A 23,138-nucleotide genomic window follows, 5' to 3' on the forward strand; every position below is an offset into this window, starting at 1 on the left:
AGGCAACAGTCCTTCCCACCAGGAAGCCTGCACAAGCAGCAGGACCAACCTCACCTACCAGGGGGCAGACATCAGAAGCAAGAAGAACTATGATCCTGCAGCCTGTGGAAAGGAGACCACAAACATAGAAATTTAGACAAAATGAGATGGCAGAGGACTATGTCCCAGATGAAGGAACAAGATAAAAACCCAGAAGAACAACTAAGTGAAGTGGAGATAGGCAATCTACCTGAAAAAAAGAATTCAGAGTAATAACAGTAAAGATGATCCAAGATCTCAGAAAAAGAATGGAGGCACAGACTGAGAAGATACAAGAAATGTTTAACAAAGACCTAGAAGAACTAAAGAACAAACAAACAGAGATGAACAATACAATAACTGAAATGAAAAATACACTAGAAGGAATCAATAGCAGAGTAAATAAGGCAGAAGAACGGTAAGTGAGCAGGAAGACAGAATGGTGGAAATCATTACTGTGCGACAGAATAAAGAAAAAAGAATGAAAAGAAATGAGGACAATCTAAGAGACCTCTGGGACAACATTAAATGCACCAACATTCACATTATAGAGGTCCCAGAAGGAGAAGAGAGAGAAAAAGGACCTGAGAAAATATTTGAAGAGATAATAGCTGAAAACATCCCTAACATGGGAAAGGAAACAGTCACCCAAGTCCAGGAAGTGCAGAGAGTCCCAGGCAGGATAAAACCAAGGAATAACACACCAAGACACAGAGTAATCAAATTGACAAAAATTAAAGACAAAGAAAAAATATTAAAATAAACAAGGAAAAAGCAACAAATAACATACAAGGGAATTCCCACAAGGTTATCAGCTGATTTTTCAGCAGAAACTCTGCAGGCCAGAAGGGAGTGGCATGATATATTTAAAATGATGAAAGGGAAAAACTTATAGCCAAGAATACTCTACCCAGAAAGGCTCTTATTCAAATTCGACAGAGAAATGAAAACCTATACAGATAAGCAAAAGCTAAGAGAATTCAGCACCACCAGCCCAGCTTTGCAACAAATGCTAAAGGAACTTCTGTAGGCTGAAAAGAAAAGGGCACACTAGAAACAAGAAATGAGAAAGCTCACCAGTAAAGGCAAACATATAGTAAAGGCAGGAAATCATCTGCACACAAATATGATATCAAAACCAGCAATTGTGAGAAAAGGAGAGTACAAATGTAGGATATTGGAAATGCATTGGAAATTAAGAGACCAACAACTTAAAATAATCTAGTATATGTATAGACTGCTATATCAAAACCTTATGGGAACCACAAACCAAAAATCTACATTAGATACATAAAAAAAACCAAAAAGTAGTCCAAACACAACACTAAAGATAGTCGTCAAATCCCAAGAGAAGAGAACAAAGAGGAAGGGAAGAAAAAAGTCCTTCAAAAAGAAATCCAAAACAATTAACAAAATGGCTCTAAGAACACATATATCGATGATCACCTTAAACATAAATGGATTAAATGCTCCAACCAAAAGACACAGACTGGTTAAATGGATACAAAAACAAAGCCCATATATATTGCTGCCTACAAGAGACCCACTTCAGATTTAGGGACACATACAAACTTAAAGTGAGGGGATGGAAAAACGTATTCCATGTAAATGGAAATCAAAAGAAAGCTGGAGTAGCAATACTCATATCAGACAAAATAGACTTTAAAATAAAGACTGTTACAAGAGACAAAGAAGGACACTACATAATGATCAAAACATCAATTCAAGAAGAATATATAACAATTGTAAATATATATGTACCCAACAAGGAGCACCCCAATATATAAGGCAAATACTAACAGCCATAAAAGAAGAAATTGACAGTAACACAATAGTAGTGGGGGACTTTAACACCCCACTTTCATCAATGGACAGATCATCCAGACAGAAGATCAATGAGGAAACACAGGCCTTAAATGACACATTACAACAGATGGACTTAATTGATTTTTACAGAGCATTCCATCCAAAAGCAGCAGAATACACGTTCTTCTCAAGTGCACATGGAACATTCTCCAGGATTGATCACATGCTGTGCCAAGAAGCAAGCCTCAGTACATTTAAGAAAATTGAAATTATATCAAGTATCTTTTCCGACCACAATGCTATGAAATTAGAAATCAACTATAAGAAAACAAAACAAAACAAAGAAACATAAACATGTGGAAGCTAAACAATATGTTACTAAACAATAAACAACCAATGGATCACTGAAGAAATCAAAGAGGAAATAAAAAAATACCTAGAGGCAAATGAAAATGAAAGCACGATGATCCAAAACCTATGGGACATGGCAAAAGCAGTTCTAAGACTGAAGTTTATAGCAATGCAATCTTACCTCAGGAAACAAGAAAAATCCCAATAAACAACCTAATCTTACACCTAAAGCAACTAGAGAAAGAACAACAAACAAAACCCAAAGTTAGTAGAAGGAAAAAAATCATAAGGATCACAGTAGAAATAAATGAAACAGAGGCAAGGAAAACAATAGAAAAGATCAAAGAAACTAAAAGCTGGTTCTTTGAAAAGATAAACAAAACTGATAAACCTTTAGCCAGACTCATCAAGAAAAACAGGGAGAGGGCTCAAATCAATAAAATTAGAAATGAAAAAGGAGAAGTTACAATGGACACAACAGAAATACTAAGGAAGAAATGGACAAATTCTTAGAAAGGTACAATCTCCCAAGACTGAACCAGGAAGAAATAGAAAATATGAACAGACCAATCACAAGTACTGAAACTGAAACTGTGATTAAAAAACTCCCAACAAACAAATGTCCAGGACCAGATGGTTTCACAGGCGAATTCTATCAAACTCTTTAGAGAAGAGTTAACACTTATCTTTCTGAAACTATTCCAAAAAATCACAGAGGAAGGAACACTCCCAAACTCATTCTATGAGGTCACCATCACCCTGTTACCAAAACCAGACAAAGATACCAGAAAACAAAAATTACGGGCCAATATCACTGATCAACATAGACACAAAAATCCTCAACAGAATACCAGCAATCCAAATCCAACAATACATTAAAAGGATCATATACCATGATCAAGTGGGTTTTATCACAGGGATGCAAGGATTTTTCAATATCCACAAATCAGTATGATACACCACGTCAACAAATTAAAGAATAAAAACCACATGATTGCCTCAAGAGATGCAGAAAAAGCTTTTGACAAAATTCAACACCCATTTATGATAAAAACTCTCCATAAAGTGTGCATAGAGGGAACACACTTCAGCATAATAAAGGCCATATATGACAAACCCACAGCTAACATCATTCTCATCAGTGAAAAGCTAAAAGCATTTCCTCTAAGACCAGGAACATGGGCTTCCCTGGTGGTGCAGTAGTTGAGAATCTGCCTGCCAATGCAGGGGACACGGGTTCGAGCCCTGGTCTGGGAAGATCCCACATGCCGTGGAGCAACTGGGCCTGTGAGCCACAACTACTGAGCCTGCACGTCTGGAGCCTGTGCTCCCAACAAGAGAGGCCGCGATAGTGAGAGGCCCACGCACCGTGATGAAGTGGTCCCCGCTCACTGCAACTAGAGAAAGCCCTCACACAGAAACGAAGACCCAACACAGCCAAAAATAAATAAATAAATTTATTAAAAAAAAAAAAAAAGATCAGGAACAGACAAGGATGTCCACTATCACCACTTTTATTCAACATAGGTGTTGAAGTCCTGGCACGGCAATCAGAGAAGAAAAAGAAATAAAAGGAATTCAAATTAGAAAAGAAGAAGTAAAACTCTCACTGCAGGGACTTCTCTGGTGGTGCAGTGGTTAAGAATCTGCCTGCCAATGCAGGGGACACGGGTTTGAGCCCTGGTCTGGGAAGATCCCACATGCCGCGGAGCAACTAAGCCTGTGTGCCACAGCTACTGAGCCTGCGCTCTAGAGCCTGCGAGCCACAACCACTGAAGCCCATGTGCCTAGAGGCCGTGCTCTGCAGCAAGAGAAGCCACCGCAATGAGAAGCCCGTGCACCGCAACTAGAGAAAGCCCGCGTGCAGCAACAAAAACCCAACCTAACCAAAAATAAATAAATAAAAACCAGGTCTCTTCTGTCCTGGTTCAGCATTAAAAAAACAAAAAACAAAACAAAACAAAACTCTCACTGCAGATGACATGATACGATACATACAAAATCCTAAGGATGCTACCAGAAAACTACTAGAGCTCATCAATGAATTTGATAAAGTTGCAGGATGCAAAATTAATACACAGAAATCTCTTGCATTCCTATAAACGAACAATGAAAGATCAGAAAGAGAAATTAAAGAAACCATCCCATTTACCATTGCATCAAAAAGAATAAAATACCTAGGAATAAACCTACCTAAGGTGACAAAAGACCTATACTCTGAAAACTATAAGATGCTGATGAAAGAAATCGAAGATGACACAAACCGGTGGAGAGATATACCATGTTCTTGGATTAGAAGATTCAGTATTGTCAAAATGACTATACTAACCAAGGCAATCTACAGATTCAATGCAATCCCTGTCAAATAACCAATGGCATTTTCCACAGAATTAGAACAAAAAAATCTTAAAATTAGTATGGAGACACTAAAGATCCCGAATAGCCAAAGCAATCTTGAGAAAGAAAAATGGAGCTGGAGGAATAAGGCTCCTTGACTTCAGACTATACTACAAAGTTACAGTCATCAAAATAATATGGTACTGGCAAAAAACAGAAGTACAGATCAATGGAACAGGACAGAAAGCCCAGAAATAAACCCATGCACCTATGGTCAATTAGTCTACGACAAAGAAGGAAATACTATACAATGGAGGAAAGACTGTCTCTTCAATAAATGGTGCTGGGAAAACCAGATAGCTACATATAAAAAGATGAAATTAGAACATTCTTTAACACCATACACAAAAATAAACTCAAAATGGATTAAAGACCTAAATGTAAGACCGGATACTATAAAACTCCTAGAGAAAACATAGGCAGAACACTCTTTGACATAAATCGCAGCCATATCGTTTTCAAGCTGTCTCCTGGAGTAATGGAAATAAAAACAGAAATAAACAAGTGGGACCTAATTAAACTCAAAAGCTTTTGCACAGCAAAGGAAACTATAAACAAAATGAAAAGACAACCCACAGAATGGGAGAAAATATTTGCAAATGACATGATTAACAAGGGATTAATATCCGAAAGTTACAAACAGCTCATGCAGCTCAATGTAAAAAAAAACAAACGACCCAATCAAAAATTGGGCAGAAAACCTAAATAGACATTTCTCCAAAGAAAAGAAAAAGATGGCCAAGAGGCACATGAAAAGATGCTCAACATTGTTAATTATTAGAGAAATGCAAACCAAAACTACAATGATATATCACCTCACACCAGTCAGAATGGCCATCATCACAAAGTCTACAAACAATAAATGCTAGAGAGGGTGTGGAGAAAAGGGAACCCTCCTCTACACTGTTGGTGGGAATGTAAATTGGTACAACCACTATAGAGAACAGCATGAAGGTTCCTTAAAAAACTAAAAATAGAGCTACCATATGATCCAGCCATCTCACTCCTGGGCATATACCCAGAGAAAAACATGATTTGGAAGGATATGTGCACCCTGATGTTCACTGCAGTGCTGTTTACAATAGCCAAGACATGTAAGCAATGTAAATGTCCATTGACAGACGAATGGTTAAAGAAGATGTGGTACATTTATATAATGGAATATTACTCAGCCATTAAAAAGAATGAAATAATGCCATTTGCAGCAACATGAATGGACCTGGAGATTATCATACTAAGTGAAGCAAGTGAGACAGAGAAAGACAAATATCATATAATATCACTTAAATGAGAAATCTATAAAAATGATACAAATGAACTTATTTACAAAATAGAAACAGTCTCACAGACTTAGAAAACAAATTTATGGTTACCAAAGGGTAAAGGTTGGGGGGAGGGATAAATTGGGAGTCTGGGATTGACATATACACACTACTATGTATAAAACAGATAATCAACAAGGACCTACTGTATAGCACAGGGAACTCTACACAATTTTCTGTAATAACCTAAATGGGAAAATAATTTGAAAAAGAATAGATACATGTATATGTATAACTGAATCACTTTGCTGTACACCTGAAACTAACACAACACTGTTAATCAAGTATACTCCAATATAAGATAAAAATTAAGAAAAAATTGATGGATCTAGAGATCATCATGCTAAGCGAATAAGTCAGACAGAGAAAGACAAATATCATATGATATCACTTATATGTGGAATCTAAAAAAGAGATACAGATGAACTTATTTGCAAAACAGAAACAGACTCACAGACTTTGAAAGCAGACCTGTGGTTGCCGGCAGGAGGAAATGTGGGGGGGAGGAATAAATTAGGAGTTTGGGATTAACATGTACACACTACTATATGTAAAATAGATAATCAACAGGGACCTACTGTATAGCAAGCACAGGGAACTCTACTCCATTTCTGTAATAACCTATATGGGAAAAGAATCTGAAAAAGAATGGATATATGTATATGTGTAACTGAATCACTTAGCTGTACAGCTGAAACTACCACAACATTGTAAATCAACTATACTCCAATATAAAATAAAAATTAAATTAAAAAAACACAAAAAACAAATACCCACATAAAAATATTAGCAAATCAAACCTAGCATGGTATTATTGGGTTGGCCCAAAAGGTTGTTCAGGTTTTTCCATAATATGTTAAAACCGACCGAACTTTTGGGCCAACCCAATAAAAATTAAAAAAACACACAAAAAACAAATACACACATAAAAATATTAGCAAATCAAACCTAGCATGGTATTATTGGGTAAGATGTATTACTTTCCATAAGATGTTACAGAAAAACCTCATGACCTTTTTGGCCAACCCAATAAAAGAACATACTGTGACCAAGTATAATATGTTTCAATGACTATTAGGAAATCTATAATTAATCATATGCAAGTCAAAGGCAGTCAAAAAAGAAAACCCATTTGATTCTCTTGCTAGACACTAAAAGGCCTTTGAAAAAAATTCAAAATCCATTTCTTGAGGGAAAAAACCTCAATAAAATAGGAACAGAATAATACTTTCTTTCTACAATGAAGAATATCTCTATAAAAAGTGGGACCAGCACCATTCTTTTCAGAATGGTGAAACATTAAGTGGGGATAAAACAAAAAGGAAAGAGGAAAGGAGGCAATATCAGACTGTCAACATTTTGCTGGATGTTACTGTCAATAGAAGGCAAGAAATGAGAGGGATAAATATTAAAGAGGTGGAGAAAAATGATACTTTACCTGGATATGCTCCAGATAACGAACCAAAAGTGTAAGGTTTAATAAGCGAGTACCATAAGGGGCCAGTACCCAGACAGACAAATTAATAGCTTACTTATGTACCAGTAGCGACCAGATAGAAAACACAGTGGACCGAAATGAATGAAACTATAACATCTCACTGAAGACGTATAAAAAGACTTGAAAAATTAGAGAGAGATGATCTTGGATAGGAAGACTTACTGTTGTTAAGAAACAAGATACTCCAAATTATGCCAAACATTTAATCTCATTCCAGTTAAAATCAATTAGTGGGGTCTTGACAAAATAATTCTCAAATTTAGCTAGAAGAAAGAATGTGAAAGAACAGCAGAAGAAATTTTGAAAAACAAGAGTGATTGTCATTTTTCCATACCAGATATTACAAAGTATTTCAAGTATTACAATAGGGGGAGGGGGAGAGGCGGGGGAGAGGGAAAGGCAGTGTGGGGAGGAGAGGGGAGGGCTGAGGCACTTCCCATCTTTGAGTCCAGCAGCACATTAATGGTCTTTATTGAGTTTACAAAGTTCTGTCAACTCAATACTGTGCAGTCAACATTTATTACATCCCAACCAAGTGTCAGGCATTACACACAGAGCAGTGAATAAGATCGACCCAGTCCCTGGCCTCAGGAAGCTTTCTGTCAGGGGGAAGATGAGTAACATAACTGCAAGTGTGGTGAGGATTACCAGAAGGGAGCTTTGGGGACACAGGGACAGGGGTCTGGGAAGACTTATCAGAATAGAGCACTTGTATCCACTCCCTCCACCTCACAAAGGAAATACCGACCTTCCTTAAGCCTGTGGGACCTGCCCCTTTATTGATAGTAGGTTTGTCCAGTGAACTGGTGGTTTGGGCACCGGTCTCCTCAGTGAGGTGCCCAGTGGCCAGCATCAGCCTTGAAGACTGGCCTTTGCCTCTGCCCTGCCCTTTGCTGGGAATCTGTGGACCCAGGAACCTGTCACACTTGAGTGTGTATCTGCATCCCCTGGCTGGAGCGGGGGCTCTTGTTAAAACAATGCTGGGCCCACCCCACAGTGTCTGATTCCGGAGGTCTTGGTTGGGGCTGGGGGATTTGCTTCTACCTGTCAGGTTCCAGGTGAGACCCTGGGTCAGCCCTGACTTGGAAGCTCTTGCAGACCGATTGAACTGAAATAGGTGGCGCTGTTCTACAACAAGACGAAAGCTGACTGAAAGTCAAGGGAGTGGAACCATCCATTCACTTAAAAACAAAGGACTATCTGCTGGGCAAAGACACCTGGGCCTCCAGTGGCAGGGGTTAGAAGACAGCTCACGTATGCTGAGAGAGAGGAAACCCTGGCTGGCCTGGAGGTCTCCAGGAGCCGAAGTCATCCTGGGGGCTACAACCACTCCTCCTCGGACCCCCATCCCCCCATCAGCAGGACTAAAGATGGGCCTCAGAACCCCGCATCCTCCACCTCCCAGTGGCCCCTGTCCCCAGTCTCCTCGTCTCCAACTGAGGACCATCAGGACCCTTTCCCTCATGCCCTTGATTTGGGATCCTGTCAGTCTTCACAAGAGCCTAGGCCGCTGGAGCATCCACCATCCCCAAAACCTTCTGTTGTGCCTTCTAGAACTCATGTTCTGCCGTCAGCAAAATGTCCTCTATCCTTAAACTCCTCTGTGAGTGTTCCTCACCTTCTTGCTCAGATGGAAACCTGGTGACACTCCTTCTCTTGCAGCCTTTTAAGTGCATGTGGCTCTCTCTCCCCACACTCCTCCCCCCGCCCCGTCCCCTACCCCATGGGCTGGGAGGTGGGGCAGGTGTTGTCACCGCCAGACCATCCTCCTTCCATTATCCAGAAAAGGACCCAGTTTTGAGTTTCCTGTCCCGCGAGCCTCATTCCTAGATTCCATCCCCTCACGTCCTGTCCAGGACGTCGCTCTAGCACTTCTCTGTCCCTCCTGCATCAGTCTCCCCCTTTCTACTGGATCTTTCCTATTAGTCCATAAAATGCTTTTAATTTCCATCTTGGAAGAAAACCCCCAAACCTCTTTATCCCAGCTTCTCTCCCCAACTCTGCCCCATTTTTCTTCTTGGAAACACCCTGGAGAGTTGTCCATACTTGGTGGCTCTCACATCTCCTCCCCACCCCCCCGGAGCCAGCTCCAGGCAGACCTTTCCCCACCACGTGTGGAAATGGCTCTGCTCTGGACCACAGTGCCCCGCCCCCCCACACTGACCCTGACCCAATGGCCAGTTTTCTTTCCTCACCTTCCCTGACCTGCCGGTGGCATTCACCACAGCTGATCACTCCTCTTCCTTGGCCCCAGACACCACTTGGCCCCAGACACCATACTCCTAGTTTTCCTGTCTCTGTGGCTTCTTCTCTGCCTTCCTTGCTGCTTTTTTCTCATTCCCCAGGCTCTCAGTGCTGTCGTGCTCGGCTGCTGGACATTCTCTATCTGCACTCCTTCAGCATCTACCCTGGTCTATTGACTTTAAATACCAGCCACCCTGTGAGGCATCGGAAATTTATACCTCCAGTCAAACCTCTTCCTTCAGCTCCAGACTTAGATACCCCATGGGCTGCATGACATCACACGTTTGTCATGTCCCCACGAGCTCCTGATCTTTCTTCTCCAAGCTGCTCCTCCACGATCTTCTCCTCTCAGTGAATGGCCTCTACTTTTCCAGGTGCTCAGACCCAGATCCTTTGGAGGCATATTTGACTTTCCCAACAAGTGGACACAAATGTCATCTTTTCAGTACAGCCTTTACTTGCCATCATACCTAAAGCTTCCACCTTTTATCTGAGTCTCCTTATCCCCTCCTGCTTTAAAATTTTCCTCCTTAGTATTTTCTACCCTTTGAATTGCTCCATGAGGATGGGGATTTTGGTCTGTCCACTGCTATGTTTTCAGTGCTCAGCCTGGTGAGTGGCATGGAGAGAACCTCAGTAAATGCTTATTCAATGAATGAATGATGACGACAGTGAAGGATGAGGTGGTGTTGGCAGCAAGGCAGGGCAGAGGGGGGAGAGGGGGGTGGGAGGGAGGATTCTTAGCCAAGGGAACAATCAGTGCAGGGCAGTGGAGTCAAGAAGGCAGGGCGGGCAGGGCAGAGGGAGAGAAGTTCACGGGGCAGGGGCAGGGGCAGGTGGGAGGGGTGGGGCAGGGCCTGGGTCCCGGTGTGTGTGCGTGTGTGCGTCTGTGAGCGTGCACGGTGGACTCCCAGGCATGGAAGCTGCTGCTGCCCCTCTGTGAACCAGTGGCTTGGGCCTCCCCTCCTGTGGTTCCTGGCCAGTCACGAGGTGTCTGCCCTCTGGCCTCTGGGCGTGGAGGAGGCCAAAGAAGCACAGCCCAGCCAGCAGCAATGGGAGGGGGCCCTGCAGACAGGCCCAGACCCCTGGCTAGATCGGGGCCAGTAGCCTCCTGGATCTTCCCAGCTCCATGCCTGGCACGAGCGGGCCTGTGACATGGAAGGCAAACCCCGGAGTACCAAGGAGCTCCAGCGAGAAGCCCATTTTGCCCTGACCTGACCTTTGCTAAGTTGAAAACTGGCAATAGGATGTTAGAGGGAAAAAATAACCATCCCATCACTTGGGTAGAAGCTCAGCCACTGCCTCCAGGACCCAACTGTCCTCCTCGCGTGTGATGAGGCATCGCTAAGACTGCAGCTGGTGTGGAACAGGCCCCGGGCTCTGAGAGAGCACTGCAGCCAGAGCCCTGATCCAGCCTCCTGCCAGGACAGGGAGGGCCTAAGGAGAACCCTGGGCAGGGAGGCATCAAAGACCTTGGTACCCTTGGCCCCTGCTTGGTCAGGGTCCTGTCAGAAAAAGTTCTGCATTTTCTTTGTGAGAAACTACCCTTCCCACGGTAGGGATCAGGTAGAGACACAGCTTTCTGCCAGCAGCAAGGCAAAGGCCCAACTGTTTCCCTTTGGCTCTGATCTCCCCTCTTCCTTTGTGTTAATTCACACACTAAAAAGCATTCGAATTAATGTATCTGGGATAAACACATTCGTTTTCTTTTAAATTTGCAAAACCTTCCCATGAAAATATTTGAATACATAACACAAAGGCACATTTTCTTTGGGAAACATCAATCATTTCCAAGGTGAAAGGCAGCATAAATATGTCTTAAGTAAGAGGCACATTCACAAAAGTACCAAGCTGGAGTAATAAACAGATTTGGGAGATTACTATTGTGTTTTGGGAATGAATCGTTACTTGTCTGAACTGTGGGGAGGTTGAGGGTGTTTTTAATTTAATGGATTAATCATTTATTTCTGAGGTTTTTGTTCCTCCTATGGAAGCAATGTGGGAAGTTTGCATGAAGTTATAAATCATGTCAGTGTTTGGGCCTCATCTCCAGGAGGTCTGGTCTATAGGGAAGTTATACTAATAATTTGAGAAAGGAAATAGTTGCCTGGAAGGGTTTCCTTTAGCAAACCAGGTCAAGGCAGAGTCCTGGATGGAGAAGAAGCTCTAGAAGATGGTGACCCAGCCTGTATATGGACCCCTGCCCCTGCCACCAGGGAGTGAGGCAGCTCCAGAGAGAAGTCTATATTTTATTCCTGGCTTGGCAACTTCCTCTGGGTCTTGATTTTCCCATCTGTATAATGAGTTGGAAGGTCTCTGAGGGGCTACCAGCTCAGACCATCTGTGTCCACCAACTACAGTTAAATATGGCTTGAGACAAAACAAAATCTCCCCCATATCTGTCCCATCTTGGACTTTGAATTATATCTGGCCAGGCACTTCCCAAGCATTTGACACATATCCTATCTCATCAGGCCTATAAGGGAGGAGGCACTATTGTTATTCCCATTTCACAGGTGAGTTTACTCACCAAAGATGTATGTCAAGGAAGTACCAGCACTTGGATAGGTACTAGGCTTGAATGCAGGTCTCTCTGGCTCAGAGTTCATGTCTTGGCCCTATGACAGAGGTGTCTCCAGCTCGGGTCTGCGCCGTGCCTTGGGTGGAACAGCGCCACCCAGCTCCTGTTCGCACGAGCGGTATCCCTGTCTCTTGGGCCCACTGGCCACACATTGCCTCCCCAGCACACCTGCCATTCACATGGAGTCTTCTGAGCCCTCAGAGAGGCAGGGAGCTGGCAGGGCCTCCTCTCCCCGCTTCATCTTCCTCCCCTTCCTGTCCTCCCTCTGACTGAGAAGCAAGGAGAAGGAACCGACAGAACATTGTTCCCTGTCTGTGTGTCCTGGGCACCGTCTCGGCTCAGTAAGCCACAGGCCATCTGCCAGGCCAAGAGGGGACCAAATCCCACCACCCACAGCACAGCTGGGCGACCCCACCAAGTCTACTCAAGCTGCTCTGGGACATCTTTCATGCTTCTGACTCACGCTTGGGATGACTGACGAAAAGGAACGAATCCCACAGAAGAATCTGTTATAGCTTTCTCACATCTTCTCCACGAGATGCCTCAGCAAAGCAGGCATCCTTCTGTCCTGAGCACAGACGGTGCCTTCTCACCTTCCCAGTCCTCCTGCCCGGAAGCTCCCCGTGCCCACCGCCTCGGTGAGCCTTCCGCAGCGGCCCAGCCCTCCTGGGCCTCCCCCTGGGAACCTGAGCAGCATCGGGCATCGGCACAGTGATCTGCCAAGCCCACCTGGAGCTGGACGACCAAGCCGTGCAGGTCATCAACTTCAGTCCTGCTGTGGGCAGGGGCTGCCCTTATATCTACGCTGTGGGTCCTTCATTGGATGCTCGCTAAGCCAGCTGTTTCTGACTAGCGTGAGCTCAGCACAAGGGGCAGGGATAAACGAGGCAGGGTTCCTATCCCCGGTCCCCCACAGTGTGCCCCCCGACAGCACATCAACACCGACCTGCTGAACGACCATGTCTGGATTCGCCAACAGCAACAGTGCAATGTCCCAAAGGGGAGGATGGGGCGGAGAAGGCGTCAAGAGTCTAGGCTTTGGTGTCAAGATCCATTTTGCAGTTATATACTAATTGTAGGGCTGGGGTTCCTGGGCAAATCACTTAATCTCTCTGAGCCCTAGTTTCCTCATCTGTGAAACAGAGATGGTGCCCAGTAATTATTCAGTAAATGTTCCTACTGTCATTGTGTCTTTAGTACCATTTTACTTTCAACGACATCTTCCCACCCTCCCACACAGATAGGGAGGTTTTTCCCTCTCAGTCAACACAGCACACTTCATTTCTGGAATACTCTGAAAACCTCGTGTCTTGTTCCCTGGTCAGCAGGCAACGGACTCATGTCCTCGGGAGGCAACAGCAGATCTACCTTAGTACGGTGCTCCCATGAGGGAGCTGCTTAATGGACCCAAATGCCACCCCCAAGTGCCTGGGGGTCAGCCCAGCCCAGGGACCTTGTGGGCTCCTGGAGTGAGGCCCACCCTAATAGCCCAGCCCAGCCATCATGGAACTGAGCGAAGTGAGCCATGGCATGAGGTGGAAAGCCCACCGCAAAATACAGAGGTCCCAGCATGCTGCCGCTGACTCTAGTACTTCGGCTGGAAGAGAAGCCTTAAATCTCTCAGCAATTAGGAAATGTATCTCAGGTGGCCTGTCTCTGGATCTCAGTGGGGAGGTTTTGCCATTTAGACTCCCCTAGGCCCCGAGCAGCCTCTTTAGCAATCGCTGGGCTGGGGGGTGGGTGGGGGTGGAGTGGCTGGGGAGGCTCGAACAGAACTCTCCAGTGCCAGCTGCAGAGTCCACTCCCCACTCGGGTAGCAACAGGAAGAAGCCTAGCCTCTCCTTTCAGCCCAGCAACACATGGTGTCCGTGGGCCTGGGCCTTGCTCCCGGATTCAGCACCGGGAGGGAGGAAATGGCTCATTCCCATCATGAGCTCTGTCTCAGAATTCTGGGGGAACAGGAGGCAGAAGGGCCCTCCCAGCACCGTGGACCTGCCATTCATGTATTAAAGGTGTTTAAGACCACAGAGTCTCCTGCAGGTGCCTGTACACCCTGATTCAAGCCAACAAACACAGCCACAAAGCCCCAAAGGATTAAATATGTCCCAGCTCAAGGGAAATACTAACAAAATATGGCTTCGGCACATATGAACATAAAAATCCCTAAAACATCCTACAGGACAAATGTAGAGGCAAGCTGAGCTCACTCTGTTGTCCTTAAATGGCTTGTCACCCAGGATCCCAGAGGTAAGTGACACTGAACCTCATGATGTAATTATTCTCAACACCGCGTACACTTTATCTCAGAGCAGAAGCCCTGGACACAGCTGGCACAAAGGATCTGGGGCTGACTTGGAGCTTTCATATTATTCTCTGGTGCACAGACGCCCTGCTCAGGCCTGCTTGGTGAAAGAAGTGATGTCCAGCTGGGCGTGGCTGGACACGTCTAATTTCCCTGGAGTGCTGATCTGCCACGGCACTGTGATGGCTTGTTTGTTGTGATGGCTGGAGTGGCCAGCAGTGTGACAGAGGGCAGAGCACAAGCCCTGGGTCTAGAATGACACCTACCAGTGGTGTGACCCCAGGAAAGTGACCTTACCTAGAGACTCATCCATAAAGTGGGTTAAAATATACTGACTGGGAGAGTCCATGTGAATGTGTTAGCCTAGGAACTGGCCAGAGAAAGTCTCAGAAAACACTGGCTATTGTAATTGCTGATGTGGTCATCAGCAGGGGTTAATTCTTCTCAGTTTCTGGGAGTCCTGGCAACACAGGGGCCTGTGAGAAGCAAAGAAAACCTGCCAAGCCTGCTGAGGTTCTGCTTGGCTGGGCCCAAGCTGAGGCTCATTAAGCCTCTGGGGGGAGGGAGGCGGGAACCAGCCCCTTTTGCAGAAAGTAAGGCCTCCCAACTGGATAAGTGATTTGGGTCCACAGTACCTGGAGGAGGAGTGGCATGTTCTAGACACTGTCTGCTTCTCACTGGATCAAGACCACAACAGCTTGCCATCTCCATGTCACTGTAACCGAGCAGGACCCTATGGGGCCTTCCCGGGACAGACTCCCTCCTCAGCCCCCATGTCCTCCACCTGCCTCTTGTCTATAGAAAACCTTCAGACTCCCAGGCCTGCCCTGACTGCCAAAGAATAAATTTAATCAGACAAGTGAGAAAATGCAGAAAAGAAAACAGTCAAGCAAGACAAAATAATAACAGTTTAGCCATTAAACAAAGTCAAGGACCTGTAGTTCCTCCTCAAGGGCTATAGATAATATTCGGAGCCATGCCCTTTGAGCTGTTTTGCAGATACTGAAACCCCCACCAGGTGGAAGAAGTTAACTCTATGCTGTCCACAAGTACGTAGAACCCAGACCGGTTGGAACCAGAAGGTTGACGGTATTGACTCCCGATTACCTCACCACCAACCAATCAAAAGAATGTCCACGAGCTGATCACGTGCCCCACAGCACCACCCCCCCCCCCCCACCTCCTGTCTTTAAAACCTCTCCCTGAAAGCCTTCGGGAGTTGGGTCCTTTTGAGCACTAGCTGCCTGGACTCCTTGCTTGGCACCCTCCAACAAACACTGTGCTTTCCTTCACCACAACCCAGTGTCAGTAGACTGGCTTTACCTTGAGCAGGCGGGTGGACCCAAGTTCGGTTTGGTAACATCACCTACAGGGCACACTGCACATTCTACAGGGGCGTACTGGAGATGCTGGGTGTGACCTGCCTAAGTGACTCACCCCCTCCCACCTTAACTCACTTCATCAGAGGAGGCTTTGGGGGAAGCCAGACCAGGAAATGAGTTGGCAGACTCTGCCCCTGCCTGCCCGCCCCCCTCCCCAGCCCCTCTTTACTTACAGGAAAGATGGGACATTTCGGGGTCAGGTATTTCTTTAAGAAGACAGAATGCAGGAGGGGAGGAGGGTTGTTCTGAGCAGCGTTTGGGAACACTCTGGGGGGACAACATGCATGGAGCCATTTACTAACCATTCACCTGCAGGACGTGGGTCTGGAACAGCTGCTCGTAGCCAGAGGCATGGCAGGTGTAATTGCCCATGTGGATGGTGGTCACCTTGGTGATGCAGAGGGAGTCGTCCTCTCCAAAGTCCTGCTGGGGCAAGGAAGACAACAAGATTGGCTTCTCTGTTGAGCAGCCTGGGAAGGATAGCCAGGTCTCCGGTTTTGCGGGAAAATAGAAACCCTGTAGCTGCGAGAGACTTCCTTTCTGCCTGGCCCCCTTACTCAGCCAGAGCTCCCTGCAGGGCTGGGCAGCAGGACCTCCATGTCTCTTCTGTGTTGCTTGCCCAGACCCTGTACATCCTTTTAAGATCTTGTTCACCTTCTCTGTGAGGTCTGGCTTGAACACCTTCCCCAGCACCCTCCCTCTCCATTTCTACAACTGGGCTCACCTGCCCCTCCTGTGCTGCTGCTTGGCTGGTTTCCTGGGCTCTTGTCCACCTGTTGAGAAGCTCTGGAGGGCGGCCTCCTTTAGGGTCAGCCCTCTTTTTCTTAAAGGGCCAGATAGCAAACGTTTTTGGCTTTCTGGGCCATAGGGTTTCTGTCAACTACTCAGCCCTGCCTTGTAGCATGAAAATAGCCATACCAATGCCTAAATTAATGAGTATCACTGTGTTCCAGTGAAATTTTATTAAAAAAAAATGTGGTGGGCTGCCTTTGGCCCATGGGCTATAGTTTGCCTACCACTGGTTTAGATCTCACCTCCATCTCCAAATAATTTCAGGCAGCTTACAGAGATCTGGGTAACCTAAGAGAAGGGAAATTGAACTCTGAGGAAAATGAGGGCAAACAAAAAACAAGGGCAGGGATGTACTAGAGAGCAGAAGGGGCTGATGCCAGGGGTTCCATGAGAAATGGCTCAGTAAGCCTTGTCCCTGTGACCTCTGCAGCCTCACAGAGTGGGATCCTATTTGGCCAGCACATGGGGAGGGATGGGCAGGAGGGGGCTTTGAGCTGGTCAGAGTCCCCTGGTGAGCGCTGGGCATGCAGCACTCCCCCAGGGCCTTTCCAGCCAGCTGCCTTGTCTCCTGAAGAACAATGCACAATGCTGGCCCTATCCAGGCACCAACTGCAGACATGCTGGGGAATGGAATTACCGGTGTTTCAGGGAGACCTTTCATCAGGTTTGGCTTTAGCTAGCAAACATCTCCGAGGTGTGGTGCTCAGAGCTGATGGGACAGAGGAGGTCCTGGCTCCCTGGTGAGAAACAGGCCTGGGCAGTACTAGCTGTGAGGAGTGATGGGGGAAGCCCAGTGCTGGCACTCAAGATACTCAGGTTTTAGCTTGAACTCTGGCACTGATCAATGTTCCCTCATCCCTCTGGGCACTGGCTTCCCCACCTGTAAGTTGTGGACAATTTATATGCCCTATCTGCCTCCTGGGGTGATGGGGAGATCTGGCAAGAGAATGCCCACGAGTACATTTTGCAATGTGGGAAGTGTGACATACATGGGGGCTGCTACTTTTCTTATTATTAACAAAAGATGCAAAACTCCTCTTGACCCTCTGGAGACAACACCAAACCATCCCTCCCGTCACTCTCCCTGTGCTTCCTGAGTTTCCTTTTTCCACAGAAGCAATCTCGTGGCAGGAGGGACGGAAGGCCACCAGTCAGTGTGGCACAAGGATTGTCCAAGGGCCCGGCCACAACCATCATGAGTCCTTTAAAGATGCTTTCTGGCTAATTAACCCAATGAACGGTGCAGGCCCAAGAGAGGTTTGGGTTAAGGCACAGGTTGGAAGGTGGAGAGTGGATGCGTGCAGCCTGCTTTCAGTATCAAGGAAAAAAATACTCAGAAGTGCTCCCAGTGGAGTGAAATATTGGAGAAGGCTGCTGTAAGAAACCCTTAGCGTTTTCTCTGAAACATTGCTCTGCTGTAAAAAGCCCCATTCCTATCATGCAGTGGAAGCTTCCCTAATAAAAATAAAACACCAGATAGCTTATTTGTCCTGTGGCATAACAGAGTCATAAAGGGTTCATACCTGAGTTGCTTATGAAAAGTTAATGGTTAGTCAGTTCTGGGGTTGACATATTTCTAATCTAAGCTGTTTCCTGTGTCAAAACCTAAGTCTGCAGGAAAATACATTTTGCTTGGAGTCTCAGTGGTGGAATGGCATCTCGAAAGAGGGCTGGGGAGCTGGGTGCGGCCCCACCTTGGGGAACCTCAATACCTCACTTGGTTGGTTCCTGGACAGACTCCATCCCAAAGGGCAACACCAGAGCTGTTTGTAAGGGGTTTGGTGCTGGGGATCCCCCGGCATTTCCCTCTGTGCTGCCTTCTTGAGCCTTCGTACCCACAGCCCTGCCTCACAGGAGGGCCCTTGTAGTCAGTCTCAGGTTCTGGCACCCCCTGCTCTTCTTGCCACCTCAGTGGGGTTGGGTGGTCATGGGACCACAGGCTGAGAAGAGCCCCCAGGCTGAGGTCCCACAGATCAACTGCAGAGTGGTGCCCAGTAATAACACCAGCTCACAGCCTCCACGAGCTACCCGTGTGCTGGGAATCTCGACATACGTCGCTTTGTTTAAGCCTCAGAAAAAACCCTGATAACCATAAAGCAAAACAAATGCCCAGTCCCCATGGGGTGAGAAAGTAGAGCTCTCCTGCGCAATATATTCAGAGTCTGACCTTCTCTCACCACCTCCACTGCTACTGCCGTGGGCCAGACGCACGGCCCTCCGCCGCTGCCCCTCTGCGCCGCAGCCAGACCACGCCCCCCTCACTCAGAGTCCCAGCCCTAGAGGGCCTGCAGGGATGACCCGCCGTCCCCTCTCCGCCCCATCTCCTTCCACGCTCCCTTGCTCCTTCCTCTCCAGCACTGCGGCCCCTTGCTGTTGCTCCAACATGCCTGGCATCCTGCCCCCTCAGGAACTTTCTCCTTGTTGTCCCACTGCCCCAGGACTATCAGTCTGGCTTGCTCTACCTCCTTCAAGTCCGCTCGTATGTTATCTGCCGGCCCTATCTGTAACCCCCACGGAGCACCTGGCACGCACTTACTCCCATTTAGCATACTGTTTGCCGCGTGTCTCCCCAGCTAGAATGTGAGCTCCGCCCTCGTGCCTGCTGCGCTCTGCTGTGTCCCCAGTGCCTAGCGGGCCCGACACAGAGTGAGCCCTCAGTGGATACTCGCTGAGCAGACTGTACAAGGCGCTGAGCTAGGCTCTCTGCAGGGGCTGTGCCCTGGTTCTGGTTCTTTGGGTTCGACAATGGAGGCGCCCACCTCCTGCCTTCCTGTGCCCCCAAATGTTACCAATCACACGGGGTCCAAAGCAAGTGGCTGGTGGGGAGGCAGAGAGCTGGTCTCAAGTCTTGTCCCTGCTTTCCAACCCTGCCCCCTTCTCCATGCTGCATTCTCAGGCCTGGGCACACTGGGAGGGCTCAGCTCAGTGCAGCAGGCAGAGCCCATGCGTGTAGTCCCACACCGGGCTGATGGCTTCTGGGAGCCCCTAACAGAGTTGCTTAACCTCTCCGTCTGGTTTTCCTCCTGGGAGCAGAGGCATGTCCCTTGGGTGATCGCTCAGGTGTGGAGGCGTGTGGGTTGCCGGATGCGTTATGGCTCTACTTCGAGCACCTAACTCATTACCAGCCTGTGAGTTAGGCTCTGGGGAGAACCTGACTCTGTACTAAGTAAAATAATGGCTCTGGGCTGAAACAATAGGCATCATATAATTACAGGAAAAAAGTGCATATTATTTTCTGGAGCATGAATACTGGCTACAGAAATCAAATTTACCTCATTAGATGTAAGGAAATTACTTTAAAAATTGATTTATAAGAAGTTACATAAAACTAAACCTTCTGAAGGTTTTCTGAGGTGTGTCTGAATGTTGCTATCAGTGCTTGATTGCATCTCTGTAACTGTCTTTTTATGGATGGCTTTTTTTTCTTTTGCTCTGATGCATAGAAATGTATTAGCAAAATCAAGGTTCCTTCCAGAAATAAACAGATGCCAGATTAGACCATTCTTTGTATTGATGCACACCTGTCTTTGGAAAAGAGACAGTTTTACTTAAAGGTACATATTTTTTGCCTTTTAAAAAGCTATTTTCTAAGTATCTGCCCTTATTAAAGTAATTAAATGAAACTTCAGTATTAAACAATATTTAAGCAGAGGCAAGATGGGGGATGTTGTCATAGTGATACATGTGAGTCAGGTCTAAGTAATATGAAAATGAGCCATCAGTGCTGATTATTTAGTGACTAAACGTTAGACACAAGGACTCCAGAGTGATTTCAGAGGTTAGGTTAATGGTACTGTCAGTGTTACAAAGTTTAGAAACATTTATTCAGAGCTTTTCTAGCTCTGCCCTTCTCAGGAGCACTCTTGGCTCTCTTTGGAGAGGATGGAGTAAAGGAGAGGGTCTTTTCCCCCAGGCTGGTTTGACTCTGGCCCCCAGAATTTCACTAACCCTAGCATCCCACCTGCACAAATGCACCCAAACACTGAGCGATGCAGCGCCTTGGTGACGGCCGGTCCTCAGAGATGTCTGCACTCACATGAACACACACACCCATTATCCAGACCCAGCAAAGACCAGATGAATCATTGGTGGGCACAGACAAACATCCTTGGGAACACATGCAGTAAACATGAGCATGTGTGCACACACATGTTCCAAACCACTGTTCTCTCTACACAGCTGACCCCTTGGACTCACACTGGGGTTCCCGTGTTGGTCACCTCCTTCTAGCCCCTCAGAGGACAGACCTGTCACTCTGCGAGGGCCTGCAGAAGCAGTCCTCTTGATCAAAGTCCTCTTAAAGAGAAGTCCCTGCAACTTGAACCAATGCCTAAGTGGCCACTGAGCCCCCAGGGGAAGGCTGCTGTGGACAGTCATGTTGGGTGTGAGCAGCCTGGAGTGGGTCTGTCCTCCTGCCCACTCCCAGGCCTGGCCCAGGGCAGGGAGCCACAGGTGTGGGAGAAGGCTCTGTGGGCAGGCTCCGGGCTTCCCCAGGACTGTGGGGAGTGTGCAGTCACTTGCTGCGTGGGGTTTATGTGGTCAGTGCCAAAGGGGAGGCACCTCATCTCTCTGTGTACCCCTATCCTGTGCCCATGTGTGGCATGGTGCCTGGTGCATAACGGGAGCTCAGTTAGTGTTTGCTGAATGAATGGAGGTGTGTCAGCCTAGAGTGCTGGCTCGTGGGGAGCCATAGGAAGTGAAGTGAAGAAGTAACGTTACCCAGAGAGGAGTCTGGCCTTTGCCCTCAGCTCTTGGGAGGTGAACTCTAGGCCTTGGGATGTGCCTTTGTTTGCTTGAGCAAACCAGAGCATCTAACAATGTGATTTATGATGGGAGCCCTGCACCACATGGTACCAGCTCTGCCTCCTGTCTCCTGGCTGGATACTAGGGGTCAGCCATGCGGGCAGTATGGGATCGAGTGCTAGTGAAGGCTCTGGACACAGACTTGGGTGAGCTTCCCTGGTAGGTATGTTGTTACACGTCTGTGCTGGGAACCATGACCGCGCCAGGAGACAATGGAAGCTCTGCACTTGGACCCTCCTGGACTCTGTCCTGTGGGCTTCTTCTCCTGGCTGATTTTAATCTGTACTCCTTCCTGATGATAAACCATAACTGTGAGTATAACAGCTCTCAGTGAGCTCTGTGAGTCCTTCTAGTTAAAGTATTAAACCTAAAGGTAGCTTGGGGAACTCCCCAAACTTGAAATTGATGTCAGAGTGAGGCCATTCTTGTATGAACTGCTGTCTCTAACTTTGTAATTGGTTCCAGAACTCAAATGGGGGAGATTCTGACCCAGTTGTGTGGATGCTAAGCATTTTCCCTGGGGACAAGCTTGAGTGTCTGAGCGCACACAGGGGCCTGGGTACCTGTACGAGAAGGCTCACACCAGAGACATTGCTTTGAGCACCAGCTCGTCCATCCCCAGAGGCCAGAGGGCAGACACCTCTTGACTGGCCAAGACTCTAGAGTATATCACATGGATGAGTGGCAGCTCCTGGGGACTTCCGGGGAGTTGCAGGCTTGAGCCCCTGAATGGGGCTTCGGATCCTTAACCAATCAGCCCTGTGTGCCCAGCCTGGGTGGGAAGGGACTCAGGCGCTAGACTGCACTGCAGGGTCAACTGAAGTTCCACACCTTCTCGAACCTGCTGCCTTCATCTGGGAACCCTGCAACCCTCCCCCTGGGGGCCCCTTCCATCGCGAGTCCCCAGGCCTAGAGGGCCTTACCAGCTCCTCTAACCTGGATCACACTCCCCGCCAAGACAGCTGATAGGCATTCTTGCTGTTCTGGAAACACCCCAGGGAGGATTTGATTAAATTTCCTTCCATGGCTCATTTCAGGGACCAACAAGGCTTGCAATCAGGAATTTTCTCCTGCTATGGTGTTTAAAAATCTTATACACCACTGGAGGGAGTATAAACTGGTGCAACTTTTTTGGAGGGAGATTTGGCAATATCCATCAAAACTGAAAACGTGTCCACTCTTGGATATAGTTATTCCACTTCTAAGAACTTATCTTACAGGGCTGCTTACACAAATGTGCAAAGAGGTATGTATAAGGATGTTCACCACAGTATCGTTTTCATTAGATAAAGCCTGAAAACAGCCTGAATGTGAGCTCCCCTGCGTAGGGCTTGGGGCTCTGCATTCAGGGTCGGGAAGCTGGATCAGAACCTTCCTGAGGGACTCTGTACCTTTGAGATGGGGCCAGAAGAGGTCACTGAGCACAAGTAAAGCCTTGAAGCTAGTACTATTGAGACAGGTTGGGACCTGGGCCCCTTTGCTGCAGCGCTGCAGTGCTTGCACCTGGACACACCTCTCCTGGAGCAACAGAATACAAAGAAACTGTATGGGACTAAAAATAACTGCGCGCATGCGCAGTTGGGGCAAATTCCGGACAAAAGATACAAAGAGACCAAAAAACCCAACTGCCACTTTTGAAGAG

At 46.9% G+C, this 23,138-nt stretch overlaps 1 protein-coding gene across 1 annotated transcript in view; it reads right to left on the reverse strand.

The window, feature by feature from the left end:
• Positions 1-23,138, reverse strand: part of FSTL4 (follistatin like 4) — a 442,827-nt gene that overhangs the window by 39,611 nt on the left and 380,078 nt on the right. Inside the window, exon 8 of the mRNA XM_057541639.1 lies at positions 16,204-16,327. Coding sequence (XP_057397622.1) covers positions 16,204-16,327 — 124 coding nt within the window. The remainder of the gene's footprint in view (positions 1-16,203; positions 16,328-23,138) is intronic.

The sequence above is a fragment of the Balaenoptera acutorostrata genome, chromosome 2, assembly GCF_949987535.1.
Source record: "Balaenoptera acutorostrata chromosome 2, mBalAcu1.1, whole genome shotgun sequence".
Taxonomy (NCBI): domain Eukaryota; kingdom Metazoa; phylum Chordata; class Mammalia; order Artiodactyla; family Balaenopteridae; genus Balaenoptera; species Balaenoptera acutorostrata.